Here is a 14,119-nt window from a genome sequence, read left to right on the forward strand (position 1 = left end):
GCGGGGGCGGGGCCCGGAGCGTCGGGCGGGGCCCGGAGCGCGGGGCGTGCCCAGAGCGCGGGGGCGGGGCCGGGAGCACCTGACGAAGCCCAACGCGGGGACAGGGCGAGGAACGCGCGGCGCGGAGCCACCGGCGTGGAGGCGGGGCTGTGTGGGCGGGGCCGAATCGTGGGCGGGGCCGAATCGTGGGCGGGGCCAAGGCGGGGGGGAGCCGGGCGCAGAGCGCGAGACCGAATCCGAGCGCTGGGAGGGGCCTGGAGCCTGGGGCGGAGCCTCTGCCGTGGAGGCGGGGCCTGGGCGTGGGCGTGGACCCTGATCGTGGAGGCGGAGCCAAAAGCGTCCCGGCGGACCGGAGGCATGACGCAGAGCCCGGCCGAGTGGGCATCCTCAGATATGTCGCTGGGGGCGGGGCCTTGGTGTGGGCGGGGCCAAGACGCCGTCAAGGGTGACCCCGGAGGGGGTGCCGGAAACTGCGCTGGTCCCCTGGGGCTGTGTCATTAGGGAGGGTGCCCCGAGCACCCAACGGAGAGACGGCCTTCAGGCGGCCCCAGAGACGCACGCCAGGTCGGAGCCCCTTTCTGCTTCCCACATGGTGTCCACTGACCCAGGGCTCCAGTGGTCAGCACCCCAGTCCCGGCTCGCCCAGCCGGACTGCCACGCCCTCCGAGCTCCCTGACCCGGAAGACTCTCGAAGAAGCACGGCCACCGACTGCCCCTGGCACGGAAGAAAGCAGGTGTCCAAGAGTTGGACGGTTGCAGGGCCAAGCCAGGCCTACCAGGAGCTAAGCCCCGAGTGACATACAGCCTCGTTGTCCCCCTTCTCCATGCCTACTGCCTCCTGGTCAGCCAGGACCCTGAGAAGGTGGGCTTGGGCTCTGCCCTCCCTGAGTCCCCGTCAGGTCACACAGAAGGCATCCAAGGAGTGCTGGTTGTCACTAGGGCGGGAGCTCCAACCTCCAGAGAGAGCTGTGGGCGGAATGGCCAGGCCCCACCCCAGCTGGTCTAGCCCGCCCGGGTTTCACTCAGGCACCATCTAGGGTCCTGGCAGGGGCTTCACTTCCCACCACTGCCCCACAGGTACCACTGGCCCAGGCCAGCCTGAGAGCAAGGGTTTCCTGATGTCCCAACACCTACACGACGACTCCCTCAACCTCACTATTGCCATGGCCTCCCTGGCCTGATCTGCAAGCCCCGTTGGTTAGCTCCTGGGTTGCCCACCCATCACCAGCCCCTCCCAGAGGATAGATGTGGGCACCAGGAAGTGCCCCTGCAGTCCACCCCCACGATCACCCAGGACCTCATCCTCCAGCTGTGCCACGTCAGACCGGGCACCTTGAGAAATGCTCCCAGGGGCCTCAGGGCCTGGCTGTACCCCCTTGTACACACAAGCAGGTTGAAGCTCAGGCCACACAGGGATCTGCTCACATCCTCCAGACCTGGGGCCCCGTGTCCCTCACCCGTCCCATGCTGTCGCCAGCACCACCAGTCCCTCTGTCCTAGGCTGTCCCCAGCAGCCAGCCTGCTCCCTGGAGCCCTCACAGTCTTCAGGGCTCTTCCCTGGCTGCCTCTGGTCACTTGTCCCCAATCCCTGAGGTCATCTCTGATGCCACTACCTCTTCCCAGGGACACTGCTTGCCCCCACTGCCCACTACGAAGGGAGGAAGTCCAGGCTCTGGGCACTCCCCCACCAGCCAGCCTCCTACGCAGCTGCCCACAGCTGGCACCTGCCTGAGGTGCACAACATAGAGGCACCCCAGCTCCAGCAACCAGCTTTCTAGGGCTCAGTACAGCCTCCTATGACACCCAGGCTTTCATCCGTGAGGGAGGAGGCCATCAGGGAAGTGCCCCAGCCTGCTGATGGCCCAGGCCGCCTCTGAGGGCTGTCACCACACCCAGGACAGGCTGGGCAGCGGCGGTGGCTATGGTGGGTCAGCACCGCAGAGGAACAGCACTGATGAACCCAGCTGGACTGACTAGGGTCCTGGTGGCAGGTGTCACTCTCTCACATCCCCTGGATGGCCCCAGGCTTCCCAAGGCTAGTACAGGAGATGGCTTTGCAGCCTCTCCCTGGCTCTGTTCAGCTGCAGAGCCTTAGAGGCAGAGTGGGTGGGCTTCATGGCAAAACAGGGTCTGTTTGGGCTGCAGGAGTCCTGGATGGGCTGGACAGACAGCAAGGCCTCCAGGACATCGGTCCTCAGGCTGTCTTCCCACCACCAGACACGGGCCCCCAGTGCTTGCCTTGGTTCTGCAGAGCTGCTGCTGTGGCCAGGCCAGGCTCCCAGGGTCGTGTCCACATCCATCCTCCTCCTGGCCCATGGTGGCAGATGTCCCCAGGCCCTGGGACCAGAGCAGGGCCCTCGCACCTCCGGCTCCTCGGGGCCCTCACCCTGTAGGGACAGGAAGGGAGTCAGAAAACCTCGAGGAAAGGCTGCAGCCCACTTCCATGGGCTGTGGCTGTGGGCACTCAGGGTGGGGATGGGGGAGCCCACAGGAGGGAGCTCAGGGAGGCTCTGGAGAGAGGGAGGCAGGGAAGGCAGCCCCGGGGGCCTGTGCTGGAACAGGGGTGGCCGGTCAGAGGGACTGCGTCAGCCACCCAGAGCTGTGATCAGACAGAGCTGTGGGAGCCTGGGAACAAGGAAGTGCAGGCTGGAGCCCTTTCTCCTACAGAGGGCCTTTCCGATGCACCCTCCCCAGGGGCAGGAGTCTGCCACTACAGGCTTTGATGTGATAAACTGTGGATGACGTGTGTTCAGGCTTTCCAGGAACTAAATGAAAAACTTAAAACCAGAAAAGAATTTATTTTCTTCAACTTAAGACATAAAAGGAATATTTGAAACACAGTGAGCTCTGAAGCCTTACGGGTGTTTGTCCACTTGGCTGAGGAAGACCATTTATCCTAAGAAATGATCCGCAGGAATCATCCGTGATTGACCGAGGAGGCACGTTGAGGGGCATCAAGCCTGATGCCACATGTGAGGGACGAGCCCCCGGGATGGGCTACTGCTCATGAGGTCCGCACCGCCTCCCAGGAGGGGAGGACGAGGAAGAGGCTGCTCTGAGTCAGCCCTGTAGAGGCGGTCCTGCTTCGCAGGCAGAGCCTCTTCTGGGTTCTGCGTTTTCTTGCTCCTCTGCCTGCTCACAGGTGTGCGTGGTGGGGGTGGGCAGTGGGCAGGCGAGGACCCGAAGCGGAAGGAGGCCTTGGCTCATCCATTCTGACGAGGGCACGTGGACTTCCAAGAGGCGGCCCCAGCCACAGGAGCCACCTGCCTTTCCGGCCGTGAACCCGGCCCCCGGGACTCCGCATCTTGTCCAAGTGTGCCTTTTCCATCAGCTCTGAGCTCAGGGAGGGGGGGGGAGCGGGTGTGCCCCCATCACAAGTTTGACAAAGGATGCGGAGTCGTCACACCGAGGGCATGAGATACACACCAAGTAGAAAGGCTCAGAGCCCACACACACGGTACCCGCCTGGGTGGATGCAGAGGACATGCCTGTAAAGGCAGGAACCACCCCAGAGCACCCACACTGGAGGGGACTGGGGCCAGGCTGCGGTTTCTTCGTGTGTCAGGAAGGACCACAAGGACACTAATGTTGTGATGTCAGGAAGGCCAGGAAGCTCTGCAGCAGGCTATCTTCCCATCAACGGTCGGTACAAATTAATCCAACAGAGTGAGACAGCTGCAGGGCGAGGACCCTGGGCTACGGGACAGAGCTGATCCCTGAGGCAGTGTCAGGCTGGGTGTGACTGCTGTGGTTGCCCGAGTCAGTCCTAGGACCGGCAAGGAGGTACGCCTCCTGGGCCAGCCGGCTCCATGGCCGCTGCTCTGGGCCCTTCTGAGCCCAGGCTTGGCCTCTGACAGGTCCTCCACCTCTTTCCACCTGTGTCTGGCTCCTCTCGCCCTTCATACCTGTAGGCAGGAGCGTCCTTCAGGCTGGCATTCTGCATCCCTCTTACTGCCTGGACTTCTCTCTCCAGCCTGCAGCCAAAGCTGCCACAGACAGGTCAACCAGTAGCCACCTCAGCCTAAGTGCCAAGCAGGGAGGGCAGGGGACAGGAGCAGGGCTTTCCTCAGACAAGCTGGCTCCAAGGCCAGTTCAGTGGTGCAGCCGGTACTTTCTGACCCTGCTGCTTTCTGTCATCCAGTCCCAGTGGCCCCCAGTCCTAGGAGATGATTCATCCTACCCAGGCCTCTCTCAGGCCAGGAGGTCCCACCCAGAGTGGAGAAGGAAGCATTCCGAGCACCCTGCCATTGCAGGCATTCTCAAAGACAACCAGCTGCAGGGGTCACCTGCTTGTTCCGCTTGCTCGAAGCCCCAAGTCACAGGCCCAACAAGCCAGCGCCACGCTCGTCCCAGGGTCCCTGAACAGATGACTCACCCATTAGACCTGAGAGCCCCCACACCCCTGCTGGCCCCCAGGAGTCAAGGGTCAAGTCCCAAGCCAGCACACTCAATCCCAGGGTGCCCTCCACACGTGCCCAGCTCGGGTCTTACCCTGTGTCCTGAGGGGGTCACGTCACTCCAGGTCAAGGGGCATAGCAGGGCCACCCTCCTGTACTGCCTTTCTGGTGGATTCTGACCATAGGGCTGTCTGTTAGGCTCAGGGACGGAGGCCAGGTGTTGAGGGTTTGATGTCCAAGGTGGCTCCCAGCAGCCACTGGGGCCTGGGAAGGAGGAGGGGCGAGCAGCGTCCCCCACCCCAGCCCCACACCTCCCCAGCCTGGTGCTTCAGGACCCCCTGTCCAGCTCCCACCTCCCTGAATACTTGAGCACCTGCCTGCCTCAGGCCAGCCAGAGTCTCTGGGCACCTCCCTGAGCCAGAGTGCCCTCCTCAGCAAGTGAGGGTGCCGACCTGCTGCTGGCCTCAGAGGTCTGTGTGCAGCCCTCCATGAACAGGCGTAGGCCACGAGCTGGACCCTACGCTGGCCATGGTCCAGGTCGAGTATCTCAAGACACATCACCAACAGAGGACTGGCCTCCTGGCCCCGCCCACTCCCAGTGCTTTCCCTAGGAGTGGCAGATCCAGGCAGAGGGGCCAGGTCCCGGAGGGACACCTGCCCTCCTGCTGCACTGACCTCACACTGGGTGGACTGGCACCCCTGTCCTCCCTGTTCCCTGTCCCAGCTGTCCCATCCCTGAAGGCCTCTCCTGGGGCAATGAGAACTCACACCCATCTGTTGGTTATCCCTTCTTTGGCCTGACACACTTCATTCCACCCTCGCAAGCCTGCACAGTCCGGGGACCAGGTCCACTCCCCAAGCTCATAGCTGGGGACTGGTGCCAGGAGATGGGGAAGTGTGCCCAGGTGGACCAGCTGCCCTCGCCCACACCCTCACTTGCTGTCCCTCGATGTCTCTCTCGGCTGCCTAGGAACCCTGCGGCCACTGCAGCCCGGTTATAAGTATGTGATTATGTATGCCGGGTCCCTCTGGCCCCTTTGTTGCTGCAGAATCTGTCATGGCAAACAAAAGTGCACTGGATTAGCCACAGTGGATTAAAAGATTTGCTTCTCAGAGTTTACCTAATAACCTAACAATCGCACAGACGGAGGCTTTGAACCTCCAAGACACGCTCACCAGGCCATCTGGGAGCTTGCGGCCTCTGCGGGCAGCAGGACGACCGGGCGCTTTTCAGACGCCTCCGCCCGTCCTCACGGTGGGCTCGGCCGCAGCGGGCCTGAGCCCTCAGCTCCTGCCAGGTCCATCTGGGCCAAACACAGGGACAAGAGCAGACCTGGACAAGATGGAGACCTGTGCTGGGGGCCGAGGCCCAGGGAGGACCGGTTCCAGAGGGCCTGCTGCCCAGGGCTGGCTGCTGGCGGTGGGTACTGGGCCTCGCCTGCATGGGCTCAGCCCCCAGGGCGTCCACACGTAGCACACAGCGGCAAGGACACTGCAACATGGAGGGTGGCCGTGGCCGGCAGGTGACACACCAGGCTCCACCACGCCATGGCGCACGGTCCCACTGCTGGTGCCCCTCAACGCGCGTTCCTGCACACACGCGTGCACACGCGCACCCATGCACACACATGAGCGTGTCCCTCTTTGATCTCCAAAAGACACTCCATTTACAAGCTCTTAATCACAGCTGCCTTTTCGGGGCCTGTTCTCTGAAGTCCCGAGTAATGGGATTTGGCGCTTCTGATCCATCTTGGGCTGACCGCTCCCGTTATAGGTGGACATTTTTTCCCTTTTTTCCGCTTTTTTTTTCTTCTAAAAAAAAATGCTCCTGCAACTGCACTGCCTTGACATGCCTGTTGCCTAGCCCTGGGAGCAGTGGCCGGGAGAGGGGCTGGGCAGCCGTTACGCCAAGGGCCCTGGCCAGTTGGGGGTCTTTGATGCCGCCTCTATGTGAAATCTGCCAAGAAAGACCCACGAGAGCGGTTTCCTGGACCTCGGTGCGCTGCGATTCGTCCTGCCTTGTGCTGTTCCCTTTGTCTCTCTTCCCGTGACCCTTCCTTGGGGTATCTGGGGAGAGGGTCCCAGGGTGAAGGTGCAGAGGGCGGGGTGGGCGGAGGGCTCTGGGCTCCGCCGTAAGAACAATGGGCAGCAGGGAGCACATCCACCTGTCTGCCTGTCCACCCGTCTGTCTGTCCATGCGCCCGCCCGGCTTACCTCACCTGCCTGGTTCCGTGCGCCTGCTCCCGCCCCACCGGCCCGCGCTCCGCCATGCTGGGCCTGGCTGTCCGTGAGAGCACTCTGAGCCACTCCAGGAAGCGGGTCCCTGCTCTTGGCCACTGTGTGGCTGCGAGGAAGAAGCGTGACTCTAGGCTGCAGCTCGGGCTCCCACCGCCGATTGGCTGAGGCAGGGACCAGATGACGGCCTCGGAACCCTATGGTAGCCATGGCAACCAGCCCCTTTAGACACCGCCACCCCCGAGCCACTCCTGACTGCAGAGGGAGCAGGCAGCACCGCTGGTGGGCCCATGCCAGGGTCCCCTCGGAGGGTCAGGTCAGATGTGGCTGGGTGGTGGCTGCTCCTGAAGCAGCCACTGAGCGTGTACGTGTGTTGTGCGCGTCCAGCATGAGGGGGTCCCTGTCCTTCTCTTGAGACATCTCAAACCACTCCATGCCCTTCCTGACACCCTGGCAGTGGCAGGAACAGTGTCCATGCAGCCCCTGCTAAGAGGATGAGTTCAGGTCAGGCTTGCACCAGGAGCTGAAGGCCAGGCCCACGCTGGTGAGAAAATAATGGGTGAGGGCAGTGGAAGCAGGAGCCGCAGGAACTCCCCACCCTCGAGGGAGGTCCAAGCTCTCTCCACCTCGGACCGCAAAGGGCCTGCTGGCCTCATCTCTGCAGCCAACCCCTCCTCGGCCCTTTGGACACACTCACGTGACCCCAGCACAGCCCTCCTGCCCCAAAGACCTTGTGTGCCCATCCGACAGGACCAGGGGACTCTTTCCAACCCCAAGGCTTTGCAGCTGCTCTTCCCAGAGCCTGTCCCATCTGCTGGCCTCAGTAAGGCCTTCCCTGAGGTCTCAACGCCACAGCTTTCCAGCAAGGACACAACACCCCATCGCTCCAAGGACTGGCCCTTCTGAGTGTTACAGGGCAGAGAGCAGCCTGGAGCCACCCCAACCCTATGTCCCTGACAGCCTATGGTCTTTCCATGGGCTGCTGGGGTCAGCAGCACCTTGTCAAGGCCCCCTTGAAGGCCACCGGAGAGCCCTGGGTGGCCCAGCCCCACCTGCTGAACAGAAGATGACTAGAGGCTGGGTGAGGAGGAGGAGGTGTGAGCCTCATGCCCCAGGAAGAGGCCAGGGTTGAGGCAGACCCTGCAGAGCCCACTGCCAAAGCCAGAGGGATCCCGAGTCAAGGGGAGTGTGGGACAGGAACCCAGGGCTCACACACTTGACCGAACAGGCAGAAGGCATGCTAGGCTGGGCCCAGAAGCTGCTTGTCCAATACCCTAGATTCATCCCACACCTCTTCACACTGGCCTGGCCCCACCCCACGCTGCCCAGCCTCCGAGCTTCCACTCTCAGCTGTGGGGCCTCTTGTCTGCGGACACCAAGCAGAGTCAGAGCCTGTCCAGGGGCAAAGTGCAGGCAGGGACTCAGCGCTGGGCCACCTGGGGCTGGTAAAAGGGCTTCGGCTGTGCTGGGAGGGCTCCAGCCTGTTGCCAGGGAGCGCCAGCCTGCCCAGGTTCTTCTGACCCCTGCAGGGCTCTGCCTTGGGGGCAGCCAGTGGGAGTGGGAGCTGGCTTGGCTCAAGGTGCAGCGATGGGTGTGCATGTTGGGTGGGTCCTGGTGTGTGTGGATGCCCCCACGGCTCCTCTGCCTCCCCCGCACCCTGACAGGGCCCAGGCTGCCCTGTGAAGATGGAAGACTCAGGTAAGACCCTCCTGAGGGGCCCTGCCCCTCTTGATCTAGGGTATCCCCTTCTCTAGGGGCTCAGGGACGTCAGAAGGAGGCAGTGGACACAACAGGGCCTCAGGATGCCACGCTGTCAGGGCTCCACGGCTGGTCCCGAGGGCCCCTCCCTAGTCCAGAGCCACCCTGATGCGTCACCCTCCTGCCCTGTCCAGCAGGGAAGCATACTGGTTGAGCTCTGCTGTCGTGGAAACACAAGAGGAGGGTCGACCCAGCTGGTGCAGAGACAGGGGCATGGCCAGTCTGCAACCAGGAGCTAGTGCAGGGCAGCTCCAGTTTCTGCAGGCTTGACCTTCCTCGGTACAATGCAAGTCCTGAGGGGCTGCAGGACCTCGGCCAGGGCAGAACCAGAGGCTCTAACAGCAACACGTCAGGGGTGTGGTTGAGCGGGGCAATGGCAGCTCAGGGGGCCTCAACCTGACCAGGACTGGCGGTGGGACACGTGGAGGGCAGTCCCTGTCCCCTGGCCACTGCCCCTCCCAGACCAAACCCGCAGGCCCAGTGGTGGCTTCCCAGGGGCCGGGCAATGAGTCTGGCCTGCAGTGAGGGCTGCAAAACTTCTCCAGAGTCAAGGGTATCGGGGAGAATTTGATGAAACTGCTGCTGCACCAGAAGAAAAGGGCTGCACTCAGACCCCCCCCCCCGCCAGCTCAGCCTGAGGTGGTGGGCAGGCTAGTGACCCTCTCAGGACATGCCAAGCTCCTCCCAGTAGCCAGCAGAGGCCTCCCAGGACCCACCAGTCCCCCCCAACCCACAGCCACTGCCAGTACCTGGCCCAGCCCCCACCTACTCTGGTCATGTACCCTATGCCAGTGCAGGGTCCCTTGGGGGCCCAGGAATGACCCAGGTGCCACCTCGGCTATGGCCTTAGTTGGAGCAGGAAGGAGCAGGCCAAGAAAGAAGTACCGGAGGTGAGGTTAGGGAATGTTCTGGGTACCCAGAACACAGGGGACCCAGGCAGAGACTGCGGCCGGGGAGGGGGTAGACCCTGCACATGGGAGGGAACGTGGCCCACCCATCCACCAAGCCAGGGGCTGTGGTTTGGATAACTGGGCTGGACATTGCCAGCCCCCAGAACCGGGGCAGAGAAGAGCTGGCCATCATCAGCATTTGGTAAAACTCTTAAAAAATTAAAACCAATCACAAAACAGGGGTAGGACACATGGGGTCTCAAGGTCCATGGAGGAGACAGGGACTGGTGACCTCCAGGGCACTCCCGCTAGGGCCCTAACCCCAAGGCAGCCCCCAGTCCTGGATGACCTTGCCGGGAGCCAAGGGTCTCCAGGGCCCTCCTGCAGCTGTGCCCACCACCCAGCTGCAGGCTCTCTCTGGCCTCCTGTCCGATAAACACAGCCTAGGTGGTGTCACGTCCACAGCAACCCCCCAGGGAGCCAGGTACTCCTGGTGCTCCAGTCAGCCACAGGACTCGGTCAGGGCACCCACTTGTCCTCCCAGAGAAATCTGGATGGGCCTCAGTGCTTAGGACTCCCGGGTAAGGGTCAGCAAAGAGGGTCATGGGCCCCAAATCTCAGATCAGGAGAAGCCTCAGGTGCCTGGTCCAGCCTCCCACTTGGGGCACAGCGCCCCCGCCAAGTTCAGGCTGTGGGTCAGCGGAGGAGAGGCGCCAACGTCACAGGCCGCCTTTTGAGCATGTCAGGGAGGGGCTGCCAGAAGCTGCAGCCTCGAGGCTTGCCCCGCGGGACACCCTTTGCCCCCACACCTCCCAGGGCTGGTGGGGGTGCTCAACGCGCCGAAGGCCGAGCTGGCACAGACCCTCTGTGGCTACATCCAGAGTCCGGCCATGGCACCTGGCCTCCGCTCTGGACGACAGTCCACCTGGGCAGGGCTGTGCAACGGGGGGAGAGGCAGCACCACTCTGCTCCCCCGACGCTGGGTCCTCCACGAGACAGGACCGAAGCCTTGCACACCTGGGACCACTACCCACCTGAGCTGCGTCCCGAGACCACCTCGGCAGGGAGTCAGCTTGATCCTCTAGGCAAAGCAGCACACACACGGCCTGGCTCAGACTTTACTCAAGCTGGCCCCGGAGGGTGGTGACCCTCCTCAACAGGGGCCCTGCTGCAGGAGGAGGGAGCAGGGAACCACACAGGCAGTAAGATGGCCCCAGGCCTCTGGGGATCCTGGGACGAGACGCCTCCTGGGGCTCCCACAAAGCGTACCCTACCCAGGAGCTGCATGGCCAGCACATAGCCATGGGTTCACCCACTGCCCATAGACGGCTGTCACCAAGGCCCCAGGCTCTGTCCACGGTGCTGAGCCTGGCTGTCAGGCCCAGGTCCCCGGGAAGCTACGTCCTGTTGGCTCTTTTCTGTACCACAGCCGGCTCGGACAGCGCCTGCTGCTGAAGCTGCTCAACCAGCTCCTCCACGTAGACCTTGAACAGAGGCACGGGGTCCTGGAGGGGCAAGATGGGTCACCGTAAGGCACACCGGGAGTCCAGCTGCTGCTGACCAAACACCAGAGGCATCGAGCATGAGAGGACTGGGCCCGGCCACAGGGTCAAGCAGGCCCACTCGCCACACACTCGTCCCTAACCCAGGACAGTGCCCTGTCAGTGGGAGAGGGCCACAGGATCAGGCACCTGCCCCTGGCTTCCCTGGCTGGGCTGCAGAGAATAAAGGCAGAGGGAGAGGGCAGCAGCTACCACGTGCTAGGCTCCTCCAAGGGACAGACAGAAAGGCCTCCGAGTGGTACTGGGCCGACCCTGGGGAATGCCAGGCAGTCAAAGCAACCAGTGGCACCAAGCATGCAGCTCTCGCTGGTCTTTCCACACACTCACCTTCTCTTCCAGGAGCCTCTGCTTTTCCACGGCCTCGTCCAGCGTCAGACCAACCCACTCAGCCTCTGCCTCTGGGATGACAAACGCCTGGGCAGGCAGAGACAGGCTCTCAGTGAGGTTCAGGCAGCCAGCTGGAGGACCCATGAGGAGCAGTAAGTAAAGGCTGGAGCCCTGACCTTGTACTTGTCATAGATGGCCGCCCTCCGTTCGGGGTCGTCCGGGTGCAGCTGGGGGTCCTGACGGGCGAGCCGCAACAGCATTCCTCGCTTCAGGTCCATCCCAAACTTGGAGCACAGGTCCTCCTTCGGGGTCTGGCAGGAGGCACCGCATGGGGCCAGGTGCTGAGGGCAGGGCCCCGCCCACCCCAACAGCTGACCCCTCCAGCTTCCTCCCCAGCAGCTGGCAGCCCCCAGGCCAGCCCGGTAGAGTACTTTAGGCCAGGCAGGCATCCCTCACACCCAGGCCGGAAGAGCGGAAGGTCTAAGAGCAGAGAAGGAGGCAGCTGTGCTTCCCACGTCCACAGTAATTGACTCCCACCGGGGTGTCCAGTAAGGGACATGGTCCCCTTTACATTTCACCGGGGACCCCAGCCTGGTGCTGATCTGCTTGCCTTGAGGATGTAGAAGTCAAACCCGTAGGCTTCGTCAATGAGGTCCAGGGTGCGCATAGTCACCGTCACAGTGAACCTGGTGTCCAGGATCTCACTGTAGAGCTCACGCTGGAACAGCTGTGGCTTCCACACCTTCTTCACCCTCTTGGAGAACTGCAGATGTGGGAGGCTTGGTGAGCCCTGCTGCTTCTCACCACACCCTGGAGTGCAGGGACCACCCCCACTCAGACTCTGCCTAGGGTGCTACTCTTCCTTCCAGACACAGCACACACAATTGTATCCCGTGGTTCACAGGTCATTCCAAACCAGAGACCAAGGGGCCAAGGGCAAAGAGACGCCAGCCTGGGAGGCCTTAAAGACACAAAGCCCCCAACCCCAAGCTCCCCTCAGAGGCAGCACCCACTTAGGAGCAGACTCAGGAGACCTGATCAGAGGTGAACCTTTGGCGGCAAGCTGACAGGTGACCTGAAACCTCACCCCCAGCCCTTCTCAACACTCAGGGCTCCTCCCATCAGTACACTCGACTTGGCTGCCAGAACTGAGACTCAACTCCTGAGCACACCTCAGAGGGAGCTGTCTCCACCACACTGTCAGGCCCTCTCCCCGAGCGGTGGGCGCCCTTTCACTGTCCACGTTCCCCAGAAGCCCACGCGGAGCAGGGCAGCGAAACCGCGGAAGCACGGCTCCAGCGCGCCCTGCTCACCCACCTTGTCATTGTTGACGTATCTGTGACCCTTCAGCCAGCCCTCGCCGCCCCAGAGCCCCAGCTGGGACTCCGGCGGGTAGTGAACGGGAACAGCCACGTCCTCCACGCGCTCCCGCTGCCCGTTCTTGGGGTTGATCTTGAATTTGGCCCCGTGCGGCCTGAAGTGCACGGGTGTGGGCGTCCGCGCCTCCTCCAGGGAGCGCAGGTAGTGCGCGGGCAGGCGAGAACAGATGCCTTCGCGCAGCCGCAGCCGCTTCCACAGGCCGACCGGGACCTTGTGCAGAGGCATTGCGGCGAGCCTGGCGGGAGGTCGGGACCGCCGTCACGCGCGCCCGGCAGGACGCGGGCCTCGACCACAGCCCCGCTCCCGCGACATCCCCGCCACCAGCCCGGCCCCTCGCGTGGCTCCAACCGCAAACGCGCGGTCCAGGCTCGACCCTGCAAGACCCCGAACCCACACGGGCCGCACCGCCTACCTTACAGAACCCCGGCCTCGCCGGAACCGGAAGTCGCGCCGCGGCATCGGGCCCTCCACCAGCCGCTGACTGGCTGCAAAGGCTGTCGGTCTACCCCCTCCTCGTCCCGCCCCCTCTCCCGCCTTTAGGGACGGTAGAAAACTCCCTGCGGAGAAGGTGGCGGCTCTAGGCACCGTCAGCAAATACGGCCCGTTTCCCAGGAGGTGGGACTTGTCAATCTCAGTCCCACCTTCCCGCCTCCCGGAAAGGGCGCAGAAAACAATGTTAAAAACTCCTGCCTTGAAACATCATTGTAGAATATTAAATTCACCAATCACAATAAAATCAGAGCTACAGAAAAATACGTTTTAAATGTCTTGAAAAATCTTCCCCTCAAAATATTGCATATAAATATTTCCCCATTACAAGCCAGCTCCGGTGGCCAAGTCCTGGGTTCCTGGAGGAGCGGGAAGCCTCCGGGGAGGCCACAGCCTGGACAGGACTCAGAAAGGAAGACTCCAGGAGATGGGAGGGCCGCGTGCTCCCCACCTTGGGCTTAGCTGCTCAGCTTTCCAAGGCCCCATTTGGGCCCCTCACACAGACAGCAGCCCTTACTGGGCATCCCCACAACCAGAGAAAGGCTGGGCCAGGTTTCCAGGAGTCCCCTCCTTAACTGTGCAGTTGGGTGGAAGGTGGCAACCATCCCTGCTCTCCCGGGAATACAAGGAGATGCTCCCTAGACAAGAGCCCAGAACCCAGGGGCCAGTGGGACACAAACCAGGGCAAGGTGTGCCCTGTGGGTCCAGCATCCTGAGAGTTGCTTGGCAGTTTCCTACCCAGGAAGCTCATCTCAAAACTGAGAGCCACAGGAAGTGAAGGGGGAGGAGTGGACAGCCAGAAGCCAGCCTCCCCCATGCCACTCATGGCAGCTGGCCTAATTATGGACCCCCAGTGCCATCAGCTCCATGGTCAAGTGTGGTCACTCCTTCTCAAGGCAAGTGTGTCAGCAGGGGGTAGGTCCATGCCCAAGGCAGGCTGGCATTCAAGGCAAAGGGGTCAAGAAGCCAGAGGCCCATGGGAGGCAGGTTCAGGGCCCCTCTGTCCACCTGGTGTCTCACACCAAAGCCTCACAGGGGAGCTGGGCAGTGGGGGACTCCCACTCCACACCCCCCTCCAGCC

The 14,119-nt window shown here is 62.6% G+C and overlaps 1 protein-coding gene across 2 annotated transcripts; it reads right to left on the reverse strand.

The window, feature by feature from the left end:
- Nucleotides 1-10,381: 10,381 nt before the first annotated feature.
- Nucleotides 10,382-13,344, reverse strand: MRPL28 (mitochondrial ribosomal protein L28). Of its 2 annotated transcripts, XM_040229380.1 has the most exons (6): nucleotides 12,962-13,344; nucleotides 12,487-12,784; nucleotides 11,780-11,932; nucleotides 11,346-11,480; nucleotides 11,170-11,256; nucleotides 10,382-10,785 (listed from the first exon to the last, which is right to left on the reverse strand). In XM_040229380.1, exons 1-6 carry the CDS (start codon nucleotides 13,006-13,008, stop codon nucleotides 10,678-10,680), a joined length of 828 nt encoding a protein of 275 aa, XP_040085314.1. In that variant the 5' UTR covers nucleotides 13,009-13,344; the 3' UTR covers nucleotides 10,382-10,677. The 2 variants fall into 2 exon arrangements, with proteins under 2 accessions (XP_040085314.1, XP_040085323.1); XM_040229389.1 differs by lacking the exon at nucleotides 11,780-11,932 and having other exon boundaries at nucleotides 12,962-13,119.
- Between the last annotated feature and the right edge of the window lie 775 nt (nucleotides 13,345-14,119).

This window comes from Oryx dammah, unplaced genomic scaffold (assembly GCF_014754425.2).
Source record: "Oryx dammah isolate SB20612 unplaced genomic scaffold, SCBI_Odam_1.1 HiC_scaffold_2, whole genome shotgun sequence".
Classification (NCBI taxonomy): Eukaryota; Metazoa; Chordata; class Mammalia; order Artiodactyla; family Bovidae; genus Oryx; species Oryx dammah.